The 14863-nt window shown below is 43.6% G+C and overlaps 1 protein-coding gene across 2 annotated transcripts in view; it reads left to right on the top strand.

Annotated features, from left to right (window-relative positions):
• The window catches only part of AGBL4 (ATP/GTP binding protein-like 4), a 1493990-nt gene that overhangs the window by 1428760 nt on the left and 50367 nt on the right, over positions 1–14863 (top strand). For both annotated transcript variants that reach the window (XM_011926237.1, XM_011926236.1), the window contains exons 10-11: positions 3179–3331; positions 7045–7207. In XM_011926237.1, coding sequence (XP_011781627.1) covers positions 3179–3331; positions 7045–7207 — 316 coding nt within the window. The remainder of the gene's footprint in view (positions 1–3178; positions 3332–7044; positions 7208–14863) is intronic.

Raw genomic sequence — 14863 nt, 5'->3', positions numbered from 1 at the left:
AGAGACGGGGTTTCACCATTTTGGTCAGGCTGGTCTTGAACTCCTGACCTCAGGTGATCCACCCACCTCAGCCTCCCAAAGGGCTAGGATTATAGGCGGGGGCCACTATGCCCGGTCACAAATTATTTTTAAACATATGAAAATATGCTTAACTATACGGTAAAAGATAATTATACAGTACTAAGAGAAATTCAGATTAAAACTAATCTTAGATATTACTTTTCACCCATCAAATTGGCAAATATCAAAAAGTTTGATTCCACCTATATTGTCAAGGTAATAGCCTAGGAGTGTTCTGGCCCTTCTAAGGTCAGTCTGTCAATATTAATCAGAATTGCAAATGCACATAGGGTCCAGAAATTTCACTTCTAGGAATTTATTATTTTATTATTATTATTACTATTTTATTATTATTATTATTTTTTTGAGACAGAGTCTCGCACTGTCACCCAGGCTGGAGTGCAATGGTACGATCTTGGCTCACTGCACCCTCCACCTCCCAGGTTTAAGTGAGTCTCCTGCCTCAGCCTCCTGAGTAGCTGGGATTATAGGTACCCACCACCACGCCCGGCTAATTTTTTGTATTTTTAGTAGAGATAGGGTTTCACTATGTTGGCCAGGCTGGTCTCCAACTCCTGACTTCGTGATCTGCCCGCCTTGGCCTCCCGAAGTGCTGGGATTATAGGCATGAGCCACCGGGCCTGGCCAGGAATTTATTTTACATACAATTGTATATGTGTGAAATAATGTATATACAAATTTCATCACTGAGACATTCTTTGTAACAAGAAAAGATTGGAAATACCTTAAATATTTATCAATAAGGAACTAGTTAGTTTATATATGGCTGTTACAAAGAATGAGGTAACTATTTATTAAGAAAGAATTGCCTCTAAGATATATTCAGAGAAGAACAGCAGATCTGAATGGTGTGTTTATGGTGCTATCACTCATGTGTTTGGAGCAGGGGGTTTGGGTGTGGAGGAAATATTTACTTGTATATGCACAAACTATCTCTGGAAATATATATGCAAGCCTGATAGCATTAGCTACCTCTGAGGAGCAAAACTGGGTGACTGGTAGAAGGGAGATTTTTTACTATAAATTATTTTATAACATTTCACTTTCAGATTATATGATCAATCAAGATAATTCAGGTGCTGGTTCTTTCAAATGAAGTCACATCAGCTGCTAGTTGTCAGGATGGGATGGTGGAAGCCATACCTATATGGTTATCAGAAAAATGTGACAAAATTACACTTGTACCCCCATAAATTTATGCAAATAAGTTTTTTAAGTTTAATTTTTTTAAAAAAATGAAAAAGTAAAAGAAAAGCTAGGTTCTAATTCTTGCTTTTTCACTAACTTGCTGGCCAACCTTAAGCAAGCAACCTCTGCACTCAGAGCAGGTCTGAGAAAGGTCAGAGAAGCTGGTTTCCAAGGCCCTCCCTAGCTCTGACATCGAGAGATACAAACTGTAGCTTTTCCTTCCACATTTCTTAAATCATCTTTCTACCTCCTCCTTTCCTGTGCAGCTCATCAAAAGCTCAGAGGAAAAGACAGACAATTGAAGAAAATAAAATTGTGAAGATGACTTTTATAGGGCTCCTGTTGAATCATTGTGTATTCCACCTCCAAAGCTGAAAATGATGAGTTTAATATCACACAGAGCAGTGCATCTTGTATCTCCCAAAAGACAGCTTATGCTACCCAGAGAACTGGGAGCCTGGCAAGACATAATTTTTCACTCCAACTCTGAGGCAAATGAAATGACAGTCATTGAGCCCACATTCTAGAAGCAACATAGTTTTCATTTGGTTTTAACTTCATTTGAAAGCATCCCAAGGAGGGAGAATCCTTCTAAATGTGCACTTTTCTTCTTTCCCAGGACTATGTACTAGAAAGGGGATGGAGAGGTGGCCAGGTTTTGCCTTGACTGCTTCTAGTGTTGGCCATTGATGACAATAAGTTAATTGTGTGAGTGGGCAGGAGGCCTGAGTGTCAGCCCGGTTATTCCGTGAGCTTGGGCAAGTCCCCTCCCCATGCAGGTCTTCCGTTATTCTCAGAAAGGGTTAATGGATATAAGTTGGGCTGATATATAAGAAGCGAAGGTTGGATTTGAGGACCATTGGAGATCTAATGGCCTAAAAATTACCCTACCCCCCACACCCCCTCTTTCAGCCAGTCCATTACAGTATGTGGAACAGTCTCTCTGGGATTGTTTGTTCAATCATTCAGCATGTAGTTACTGAGCATCCTTTACTTACAGGCACTGAGCTCTTTATAGACAATCCTCCTAACTTCAGGAAAGGTTAACAAATAATACCATATCAACCAAGAAAGTGCCTTAAATATGTGTAAGTAAAAAGCAGAGGTAGACTAGTCAATGCCGTCTTTACAGACTACAAAGGCATTTTCCTTCATGCTTTATTTATACGCTATTGGGGAGTAGATGTGGCATCATCACACAAGGTTAACTAAAAGAGTTAAGTAAGATTTCATATGTAAAGTTCCAAGAATGGTGTCTGGCAGGTATTATATATACAATAAAAGACAGTAATTATTATTTTTTATTTATATCACAAGATATCAGCAAGCAATATAGTAATTATTATTGCTGTGTTTGATTCCCACTATAATGCTCTGAGGTTTGAATTAAAATACCCATTTTTCAGATAAGGAAGCTGAGGCTCAAAGTGGGGACATGATTTACAACAAGCTTCCCAGCTAGAAATGGCCAAATTGGGGCAAAACTGCAAACAGGCCCAAAGTAAATACAGTTGTGTTACCTTGAAAGTATTTCTCATTAATCAGAGAAATAAATTCCACTAATGTCTAGTCATGAATGTGTTAGCTATTCTGAGTAAGTAACATCATGACTTAACCCAATCTAAATGTCACTTTTTCTGAAGACCTCTTAAAAGGGATGCTAATAGTAGTGCTTTCACACCCTGAAGGAAAACCATGTTAAAAGTGAGGAGGAATTGATCCTCACCTGTCTTAAACCCTCCCCTCATATTGCAAATGGCTGCTAAATCTGCTGACACACAGGGTCAGCTTGGTGTGTGTGTGTGTGTGTCTGTGTGTGTGTGTGTGTGTGTGTGTGGTGCAGTGTCTGGTCCCTTAAAGGCAAGCTCTATGGCCCAGACTTCTCATTTGTTATCCTTTCTCTCAACAGAAAACAAGCCTGGAGTTTTATATTGACATCCACGCCCACTCCACCATGATGAATGGCTTCATGTACGGCAACATCTTTGAGGATGAGGAACGGTTCCAGAGGCAGGCCATTTTTCCCAAGCTCCTCTGCCAGAATGCTGAGGACTTCTCCTATGTAAGCCAGGAGTTCTCTCTCAGCCAGCCCCAGCTCCCCACACCCTGCCTCCCTGTCTTCCTTCTCACTCAGTTCAGTTTGCTTTAAGTTCCACAGGACACCTAACTCTGTGCCAGGTCTTGTGTGGGTGATAAAGATAGAGGTAAACAAGATGTGCCCATGTCCTCAAACTGCTCATTACCAGTCAAGGAGGGAGCCTCTTTGAGAAGGTAGCATTTTGGCTGGCTGATGAACTGGCATTTGTTTTTGTTTTGGGGTTTTTGTTTAGTTTTGTTTTGAGACAGGATCTTGCTCTGTCGCCCAGGCGGGGGTGCGGTGGTATGATCATGGCTCACTGCAGCCTCTATCTCCCAGGATCAAGTAATCCTCCCACCTCAGCCTCCTGAGTAGCTGGGGCTACTGGCTAATTTTTTTTTTTTTTTTTTTTGAGATGGAGTTTCACTCTTGTTGCCCAGGCTGGAGTGCAATGGCATGATCTTGGCTCACTGCAACCTCCATCTCCCACGTTCAAGCGATTCTCCTGCCTCAGCCTCCCAAGTAGCTGGGATTACAGACATGCACCACAACACCTGGTTAATTGTTTGTATTTTCAGTAGAGATGGGGTTTCTGCATGTTGGTCAGGCTGGTCTCAAACTCCCAACACCAGGTGATCCGCCCACCTTGGCCTCCCAGTTTGCTGGGATTACTGGCGTGAGCCATGTGCCTGGCCACTACTGGCTAATTTTTAAAAATGTAGTTATTTATTTTGTAGAGACAGGGTCTCACTATGTTGCCAAAGCTGGTTTCAAACTCCTGGGCTCAAGTGATCCACCTGCTTCACCTTCCCAAAGTGCTGGGATTACAGGCGTGAGCAACTGTTCCCGGCCTTGTTTAATGGAGTTGACTCCAGCATTAACAAGAAAAAGAAACTCACTGAGCACCTACCACATGCCAGACCTTGCTCCACGGTCTGCTTTTACCAATCCCAGTTCTTTTGTATAAGCACAACACATCTGCTGACAGAGGTTATATGCCCACCATTCTTTTCTCCATGACTCCGTCTCAGTCTCAATTTTTTTTGTAATTGCTGGTTGATAAATTTCTATCCTGCGTGCATTATAGCTTCCTGGGAGGGCAAATGCAGTTTTTGATGTAAAAGTTCTTTGCAGGCCATAAAGACCTCAACAAACTGCAGAGACGGTTGCTATTACTACCCACCTCACATGCTGAGGACTAGAGAGGCTGTGGGGTGGGAAAAACTCATAGCAAAAGCAGTATTGGAAAAGGGCAGGAAGAGAAGATAAGGAGGGGATCAGCATGTGGTGTAGGGAGAGAGCTTTTGCACATTTTCCTTTGTTTTGATACTAAATCTCTGGGGCCTGTTATTTCCATGTGGCCATAGGGGCAGAGGCCCACAAAGGTCATAGCAATTTCTGAAGTTGATGAGCTGAAAACTCACCTGCCCATTGCTTCATGCCAGGACATTAGTGGAGATGATGAATTTCTCTGCGTGGTAAGATGCACTCTGAATCCCAGAACTTTGAATGTCAAACCAGGAAAGGATTTGGCAGAATATTTAGTCCAGTCTCCTCTTTACACCTAAGAGTAAAGGGTGGCCCCAGAAAAGATGAGTATTCAGTGTAAGGTCACCTAGCATTTAATGATAGAATCAAAGCAGGTAGCTCCCCATTTGCAGCTGTGGGGCAGAAACAGCCATGCCTTTTTCTGTAAGAATCTCTATAGGATGGCCCTGTCTATTTGAGACCACTGCAGTTTCAGAAAAGAATGTGGCCTCCTTCGTCCAAGTTCCCTGGAAGGCTGGGTCATAGGCCTCAGAGACTGTTCTCACATGGGTGAGGTTTCCAGGGACTACAAAAGGGGCATAGTCTGAGAGCCTTATTTCTGAGCTTGCCTGAGGTTTCTGCAATGCAGCCTCCTTAAGGGTGGGAGTCAAGGTCATCTGTCCTAGTCCAATTGCTGTCTTTTCCCTTCTCTTCTCTTCCCTTCCCTTCCTTTCTCTTCTCTTCTCTTCCCTTCCCTTCCCTCCTCTCCTCTCATCTCCTCTCCTCTCCTCTCCACTCCTCTCCTCTCCACTCTTCTCCTTTCTTCTCCTCTCCTCTCCTCTCCTCTCCTCTTCTCTTTTCTTCTCTTCTCTGATCCTCAGTGCCCAAATCTGAAACAGGAGAGTTGGAGTTTACTACATGGATTTCAAAGGTCTTTTAGATCTGACATTCTATGATTTTCTGATTTTTCCTTTACCTTAAAAATAGACACACACACACACACACACACACACACACACTTCTCTGTTTCTTTCACAGTCTTTCTGTGCCTTTCTTGTATTGGTGTTTACTTTATCTCTTTTTCTTCTTCCTTTATCTTCTGCTGAATAAGATACACATTCTCTTATTAAAACCATGGTCTGTTAATTTACTTAAATTTCCATGGGTTAGCATAGAATGCCTTTCTAACCCCAAGTGAACTGGCCCTCACAACTCTGTGAAAGAGATATTTTCACCTCCAAGTTACAAATGAGAAAACTGAGGCTCAGACAAATAAGTCAGCTTGCCTGACATCATGTAATCAGTGGATAGTAGAGCATGTCTTTGAACAGAGGACTTGAGAGTGACGTGCTTATTCATTTCTTTATCCATTGTGATGGTTGCTGTCAACATCTTAGTAAAGAAGCCACCATGATCCCTATGCTCTAGTGATTCTGGACCTGAATCAGCTATCCCTAAGGGAAGCAGAGTCTTTGGTTGTCTGGAGTCACTCAGTTCTGGATTCAGATTTGTGCTGTATCACTTACTTGCTCCACCTCTATGAGCCTCAGTTTCTTCATCTATAGAGAGATAAAATGTGAACACCTACTTCAAGTGGTTATTTTGAAGCCTAAATGAGATGCTGCATGGGAAACAATATTACAAAATTGAAAGCACTGCCCAAATTTTAGAGTTTTTTTTTTGTTTTGTTTCGTTTTGTTTTTGTTTTTGTTTTTTATTTTTTTTCTTTTTAAAGAATAGAGACATCCCAGCACTTCAGGAGGCTGAGGCAGGTGGATCACGAGATCAGGAGATCAAGACCATCCTGGCTAACATGGTGAAACCCCATCTCTACTAAAAATACAAAAAATTAGCCAGGCGTAGTGGTAGGCACCTGTAGTCCCAGCTACTCGGGAGGCTGAGGCAGGAGAATGGCGTGAACCCGGGAAGCGGAGGTTGCAGTGAGCTGAGATCGCCTGGTCAACAGAGTGAGACTCTGTCTCAAAATAAATAAATAAATAAAATAATAATAAAAAAGAATAGAGACTTGGTCTCACTATGTTGCCGAGGCTGAACTCACAGTCCTAGGCTCAAGCAATCCTTCCACCTCAGCCTCCCAAGTAGCTGGGACTACAGGTGCACACCACCATGCCAGGCTCCAAATGTTAGTTCTGATTATCATCAAAATGTAGTTGCTTCTTTTTCTCTGTCTACTTTTCCCTGCTCCCTCTGTCTCCATTCATTTTTCCACAAATATTCATTGAGTAGCAGTTACTGCACCTCAAGAACTCTGCTTGCTGCTGTCATTAATTATGTTTATTTAATCAGTCCTTATAATAATCATGTGATGAGGGGCTAATATCTCACTCTTCAGACGGTGAAGCTGAGACCCAGAGGTGTTGTAAAATTTGCTCACAATCCAATTGCCAGCAGGTGCCGTGATTCTCTCCTTCCTACTCTGTCTTTCACAGTCCAGCACATCCTTTAACCGGGACGCTGTAAAAGCAGGAACTGGCCGTCGCTTCCTCGGTGGACTCCTGGACCACACTTCCTATTGCTACACCCTAGAGGTCTCCTTCTACAGCTACATCATCAGTGGCACCACAGCTGCTGTGCCCTACACTGAAGAAGCCTGTATCCTTGACCCGTCCCCACCCAGCCTTGGGCCAGCCCTCATCCAGCCCAGGGTATCCAAGTCTGACAGGTCAGGAATTAGGCCCCCAGCTCAGGTAAGGGCTGAGACTCTCAGGTGAGGATGGAGGTGCTGGTTCTGCTGGTGGCGTCTTTGGATTGTCCAGTTTGCCTCAGCCTTTAGTATGACACTCCCACCCCAATTGCCATGCTCCAAATCTTTCCCAGGTCACCTGGACCCATGGCCTGCCCATATCTTACTCTGCCTCCATCTCTCTCCCCTCTTTTCTCTCATGATGCAGCTAGTCTTCTGCCATCTAAGCTATGCAAGTCCACAGGCTGGATGACGCCCCCAGGGTTGCTGAGGAAGAGCTTGACGGTCTTGACTCCTTCTAACCCTGAACATACAAAACTATATTTTCTCTTTTCATCTTTTGTCTAACCTGTCCTCTCCCACTTTCTTTTCCCTCTACTCACTATTTCCCCTTCTACTTATTTTTCTCCCCCTTGTTCCCTCTTCTTCTCTACCCTCCTCCTCCCTCCTCACCTGTCCTGTGCTTCTCTCTCCTTACTTCTTTTTCCCCCTCCTCCCCTCCTTTCTGTCCTCTCTCTCATCCCATCCTCCTTTCCTCTCTTTCTCTCCTCTTTGCCTCTCCTCTGTCTTCCTTGTCTTTTCCATCTTGTCCTCTGTGCATCTTTCTCTTTGCCTTTGCATTTCCTTTAACAAATTCCTTTTCCTCTTAGTTTCTTCATAAAATTTCTCTGAAAACTCCCAAGCCTTCCATGATGAAATTAGAAGTTATTTTCTAGCTTGCCTAATTTTTTTTAGGGATTATATAGTAACTCTAGTTGCCTGAGTGTTGATTTTAATACCAAGGTCACTGCATCAGCTGTAACAGATCATGGCAGATTCTGCTTTCCTTTATCCTTTGTTTTTGGGTTGATCTATGTCTCCTTTCCTAACACTTAGTTTTCTCAAAGAAGTGGAGGGAGAAGGAAGGAACTTTAGATGAAATGAACTCCGTATTTCTGCAAATTCCCCCTCCCTGGAAGTAGAAGTGTACTTTTTAGCAATTTTTCAACCCTTGGTGAGTGTTTATGGAATTCCTCTGTGCAGGAAAACATCTTTTCTGAAAGTGGCATGACTTAGGGCTAGTCCCACCAGCCAATTGCAAGTTAGTGGCTCTGTTTGTGTGTGTGTGTTTGGGAGGGTGGGGAGTATGGTGTCCAGGTACCTTGCCAGGAACATTGGAAGCAGGGCAATGGCTCTAGAAGGAGTGGCTGGCAGGGGGTAGGCCAGGTGTTAGAGCAGTGTTCCAGCTCCTGTTGGACACAGAGAGATTATGATTGGAACCGAGAGTTCCCTATGTACAGTCATCAAGGCTAAGAGTCATCTTGCAGTCTGCTTTAATACCCACCTGACTCAGCAAGGCCAAGGGAGTAGGCTCTGCTCTGAGGAAGAGGGTCTGTGGGTTCCAAAGTCCTGGCCACCTGTTATGTGCCACACTGCCCCTCTCCATGCCCCATACACACCATTAGATGATGTATACAGCCTATGGCTTCTCCAGAATCTGCTAACTCCTATAATACATGCATATGCTTCATTCCACATTGTGCTTGCTTTGCTCTCCCATAATATTATGGCAAAGGGACAGAGAGCTGCCTGGAATAAGAGTTTGAGCTTGTGCACCAAAGGGGCTTCTGCAATTCTTATTCATAGGGAGATGAGGGTCCCTCCAGAGGAGGCCTGCACCTAGTTTGCTGTTGTTTTTTGCTGTCCAATACGACAGGTTCTCCTGCCTTTTCTTAGCCCTTCTGACATGCTTTTGTGTTAGAAGAAAATGTGTTTCTTAGTAGAAAGCCCACCCTTGGTTCAGGCCCAAGGTTTCCACCCCTCAACAGCCAACCCTCATTTATCAAAAGTAAACACACCATTAGTACACACCAGGAATCATAAAAGGCACCTAGGGTAAAATACTGAATAAAAAGGCATGGTTTCTGACTCTCAGAACTTTCAGTGTACTTGAGGAGACAATGTACATGATAAATTCTGTGGTGGAGGAATTCCAGAAGACTCTGGGACATTTTCATTTGACAAGTATATATTGAGTGCCTGTCATAGGTCAGGTAAAATTCTAGGCACAGGGAATGTTAACAGAGAACATACTAAAGACAAGAATGTCTTTAGATGGGGGAAAGAGGGAACTCACATGCAGTCCTGGGAGTCAGGGAAGATTTCCCAGGAAAAGAGACCTCTGAACTGAGGATTTTTGTTTGTTCGTTTGTTTTTGAGATGGAGTCTTGCTCTGTCACCCAGGCTAGAGTACAGTAGCACGATCTTGGCTCACTGCAACCTCCGCCTGCTGGGTTCAAGCAGTTCCCCTGCCTCAGCCTCCTGAGTAGCTGGGATTACAGGTGCATGCCACCATGCCCAGCTAATTTTTGTCTTTTTAGTAGAGATGGGGTTTCACCATGTTGGTCAGACTGATCTCGAACTCCTGACCTCGTGATTCACCTGCCTCGGCCTCCCAAAGTGCTGAGATTACAGGTGTAAGCCACCGCACCCAACCTGAAGTGAGTTTTTTATATGAACTAGTCAAACTGGGTGAGGGTGTTGTTGAAGCGAGGATGTGGTAGACAGAGAGGGGCGTATAGAAGGTATGGGCAGGAGCTGTAAGTGGTCCCTTATGGCTGAAGGACTTCAGACACGATAAATTTGAATTGGAAAGCTGTAAGGAGTTTGATCTTGAATGTAGACAATGGAGAGCAATAGGAGGGTTTTTAATGGGGGTGAAGGGCCACTCTGACTGCAGTAGAAAGGACAGATTCGAGAGGGCCAGTATTGCAGCCAGGGACATGCATTAGAATGCTGTTATAAAAATACAGGTGAGAAATAATTCAGGCCAAGACCAGAGTGGTGGCTGTGGAATATTTATAATGTGGAACTGAGAAGACTTGGTAATTGACTATTTGGGAGTGGCGGCAAGGAATGGGAGCTCGTGATTGGAAGGGGTTAGGGTGAATAGAGAGGCTATGTACAAGTTGAGCCGGCCATGATGCTGATGGGCCTACCCTGTTCTGTCCTCCAGAGGATGAGAAGAGGAAACAAACTGCACCAGGGAAGCTCAGACCGATTCAATGCATGCAAGGGTGATTTAACCTGGGTTCTGTTTGAAATACTTAAAAAAAAAAAAAAAAAACTCTCATTTCATAACAGAGGGAGACTTCAGGGAGACAGATTGTGATCTTTGTTGGCTGCTGGCTCCATGTCCCAACCAGAAAAAGAAATTACATGGTCTGATGGGAAAGACAATATGGTCTGGGAGAAAATGTCCTCTAGGCTAGGAATCAGGAGACCTGGATTCTGATGACAGCACCAACATCATCCCAGAGAGCACCCTCCTGCAAGTCCTGTAACCTCTCTGAGGTGAGCTTCCTCACAGTTACGAAGGACCAAAGACCTTCACACTTGTCTAACCCCTGCTGTGGGAATTAAATAGAGATATTCATTAAAATATAAATATGGTATTATGCAACAGAATGGACTTTTGATTCAGACATATCTGGGTTTGAATCCTAGGCTCACCCACTTACTAGACGTGTCACCTTGGGCAAGCTGTATAACCTCACTGGGCCTCAGATTAGTTTCCTAATCTGTAACAGGAGGATGTAATAATACTTAACCTCACCGAGTTGCAATGAGGTTAAAGGAAGTAGCTTGTGTGAGTGTGTACTGTGAACTAAATATTAAGTGATATCTTACGTGAATGTGAATGAGGACCTCTGTCTGTGTGAAAGAAGATAGATAGGGCTGTTACAGCAAGAGATCAGCGGCTGTTGTTAGGTTTGTAGGGCAAAGAGCATTGGTGGGGTCATCACAGTTAAGGGTCTTGCCTTGACCACAGAACAATGACTGGTTCACACAGTGGGAGATGTACCTACCATTCCATTGATGGAGTTTCTTGCTTCTGTCATCCAGGGTGCCCCCTTCCTAGTATCATGGAGGCCAGACTAGTTAGCTAGAGGATACTGGATGAGTATAACATCAGGACGGGCTGGGGATGCAGAGAATCCCAAGGGATATTTCACCTAGGTCCAGAATAGTGTCCACCGCTCCGCAGACCAGAGTGTATGTATCCATTGGTTTAGTTCTTCTTGGAAAAGCATCAGCCAAACATGACCAGGGTTTTGTTCTCTGACTTCCCTTCTCCACTATATCTGGGAAATAAAGAAATGGGACATGGTTGTTGATGCTTGCTTGGCTGTGTGACCTCGGACTGGTTATCTCACCACTCTAAATTTCTTTCCCCATTTATAAAATAAAAATAGTACTCACTTTGCATGGTTATTGGGAGGGTGAAATAAGGCACTATATCTGCATTCCCCTGGTACTGCCTGGCATCTGGTAGGTACTTAACAAATGTTCTTGTCTTGACTTTTCTCAGCCCCATGCAGACTACATGGCTTTCCTTCTGTTGATTGAATCTTTAACTTGACAATCTGGCTTTGTAACTAGCAACTAGGATTTGAATTTTGACTCCACGCCATTACAGGTGGCCTCCAGCAAGTCTTGTCCCTTCTCTCAACCTCTGTGTGTTATTCTTCCTACCCATCAGAGTTTTGTGGAATAAAATTATGTGTGGACTTGATCACTATTCTAGTTCCTTCCAGCTCTGATATTCTAAGATTTTCCTGATTCTAATATGTAAGTTATATAATTCCATGCTTAGATGAGTTAGATAACTAATCCATGGATTATCAATATTCCATGTTATCAATAATCCATAATTTTTTATTGAGTTTTAATATTCAGTGATTCCATGAACAAAAGAGTTTCTAATTTAATAGGGAAAATCAATACAAAAGTGTCCTGGGCAGCTAGTCAGGCCAAGCCAATGGCTACTTTCATTCTTTTAGTTTAGGGGTTCTTAATTGAGGGGCTTACAGATGGCTTCAACAAAAGCCTGTGAACCAGCTAAAATGTATGCAAAGCTGTGAGTAAATATGTAGAGTTCATTTTTGGAGAGGAAGGCCCATAGCTTTCAACAGAACCTAAAAGAGAGACATCTTCAGAGGCTTCTGCCATGGCCGGTGGCCTCTTGGCCTCTCTCCTGTCCATGCTGTGGCAAGAGTACAACGCTGGTATCAGAGTCCTGGGAGTGAGTTCTTTTTTGCATCATTCTCACTGAGAGCCCTAATCCCATATTTAACCACTCTGAACCTCAGTTTCTTCATCTATAAAGTGAGGATGATTATCTACTTCACAGGGTTGTTGTTAAGGCTACATGGGAGAATGCATGCAGATAAGTCACTGGGCATGTAGTCTGTGCCATTAAATATTAGGTCCCTTTCCTTCCTGTCATTTGTTGTTTTTGTGAAATGATAAACTCCTATGAATTTTGAACCATTCTTCAGGAAACCCTATTTACATTTTACTGGCCTGCCAAGTAATAAATATGCTGTGTTCAAACGATTTGAAAAAGAGGGAGGGAAAGGCTAAACTGGAATCATAAAGTAACCCAGAGCTTATCTGGCATTTGTTTATAGTCTGGTTACAAGCCAAGAGGAAATAACTCTTTGACATAATGGATGAGAAAAACATTGGGAACAGGGACCTTGGGTCCTGAGCAGACTGGTTTCCACCCAGGCTTGTAGCTGTGGACACATTGAAATAAGAAAATGCTGGCTCTTAAGGGGAAGGGTATGGCTGATGTGGTCAAGAGAAGATGCTGATGTATCAAATTCAGTTAATTGGGTTAGTCTCATTTCAGAGCCCATATATGCCTTGCACTGGGTCCTCTGAAACCTACATCAGACATTGAAGCTATCGTTTATTTCTCATCCATCCAACCAAACACATTAGACACAAGAAATAGATGAAAAAAGCTTGGTCTCTGCTTTCAAGATGAAGACAGTTTTGAGGGGAGGGAGAAAGGTAAAGAGACATCAGCATCACAGAGGGTTAAAAGTTCTGACAGAGGGGAACTCTGCCGGTTGGGGAAGCAGTGGGAGTCATCTAACCCAGCTGGGGTGGTGCAGGAGGGAGTAGGAAGAAAGGCTTTGTTGAGGAAGAGAAACTAGGGCTCAGACTTGTAGGATGAATGGAATGCAGGGAGGAGAAGAAGGGGGTGGAGTAGCCTTCCTGGCAGAGGGAGAAGTACAGGGGAGAGCCCAGATGCTACATCCAAAGGATTGGAGGGTAGCTGGGGCTGGGCCAGAAGCAGCAGGTGATTAATAAATATAGGTAGAGCTGGACCATGGAGAGAAAGAGAAAGATTTATGAAATATGTAACAAGTACATTGAACAGGCAGTACTCACAAGGTGCAATTATGAAACAACTTTGTTTTTTGTCTCCCATTGGCTTCATAGATAGATAGATAGAGATTATAGATCTAGAGATACAAAAGCTCTGGCAGGCCCCATGAGTCTCCAATCACTCTCAGGAAATTAAAAGTTCTCTAATTAATTCTAGTCACAAAACAGTCTCAGTTTAGCAATGACTACGTCTGGTCCAATCAAAAATATCAGACCTCTTCAAAGTAAAAACCCTCCCCATCCTCTAGCTCAGACCTGTCTCAAACAGGCTGCTCATATGACCAAGGGGTTAATGTCTGGCTCACTTCTGTTTCTCTAACTTGGCTTCCCAGCCTTTCCCCTTGATCTGGGTAACAGTAGCTGCTCACTCCTCCAAGGCTGAGCAGGGTGAGGGAGAGGAGAAAAGGAATAGAAAAGGTCTTAGGGGACTAGTACTCTCAGGAGACAGCATGGGCAGTCCCTCACAAGCTTCTTTAGACACACCTTCTCCTGGTGCTTGAGCTCTGTTGATGGGAGCAGATGTGTCTGCTCAGCTCAGTTCCTTGTGGTTCCTTCCTCAGCCTCTGGTGATCTGATGGTTTACCTCTCTCGGGGTCACTATTCCCCTCCACTGGCCCTCATGTCTGAAGGTGAGCTAAAGATTGCAAAACTGGTTTTCTGGGTTACTTTTGCAAGTCCTGCATGGTGGTTTCATACTTCACTCTGAACTGTGATGTCTGTTGTCTTGGGATCTCAGCCGAAACTACAATTTAAAAGTTCCATTTTAACATGTTCCAATATCTAACAGGTAGGATTGAGTGTTCTTGCTGATTGTTTGGATATGGGGTAGAGGAAAGAGTCAAGGAAGATGCCCAGGTTCTTGAATTGAAAACAATATGGGGCTGGGCACAATGGCTCATGCCTGTAATCCCAGCACTTTGGGAGGCTAAGGCTGGTGGATCACTTGAGGTCAGGAGTTCAAGACCAGCCTGGCCAACATGGTGAAATGCCATCTGTACAAAAATGCAACAACAACAACAACAGAATAGCTGAACTTGTTGGCAGGCACCTGTAATCTCAGCTACTTGGGAGGCTGAGATAGAAGAATTGCTTGAACCCAGGAGGCAGATGTTGCAGTGAGCCGAGATCATGCCATTGCACTCCATCCTGGGGGACAGAGGAGCAAGACTTCATCGAAAGAAAGAGAAAGAAAGAAAGAAAGAGAGAGAGAGAGAGAGAAAGAAAAAGAAAGAAAGAAAAGAAAGAAAGAAGAAAGAAAGAAAGGAAAGAAAGAAAGAAAGAAAGAAAGAAAGAAAGAAAGAAAGAAAGAAAGAAAGAAAGAAAGAAAGAAAGGAAAGAAAGAA

Source organism: Colobus angolensis, unplaced genomic scaffold, assembly GCF_000951035.1.
Source record: "Colobus angolensis palliatus isolate OR3802 unplaced genomic scaffold, Cang.pa_1.0 Scaffold68, whole genome shotgun sequence".
In the NCBI taxonomy this organism is placed as follows: domain Eukaryota; kingdom Metazoa; phylum Chordata; class Mammalia; order Primates; family Cercopithecidae; genus Colobus; species Colobus angolensis.
Note: the sequence above shows the minus strand (reverse complement) of the source record. Positions and strands in the feature narration are given on the sequence as shown.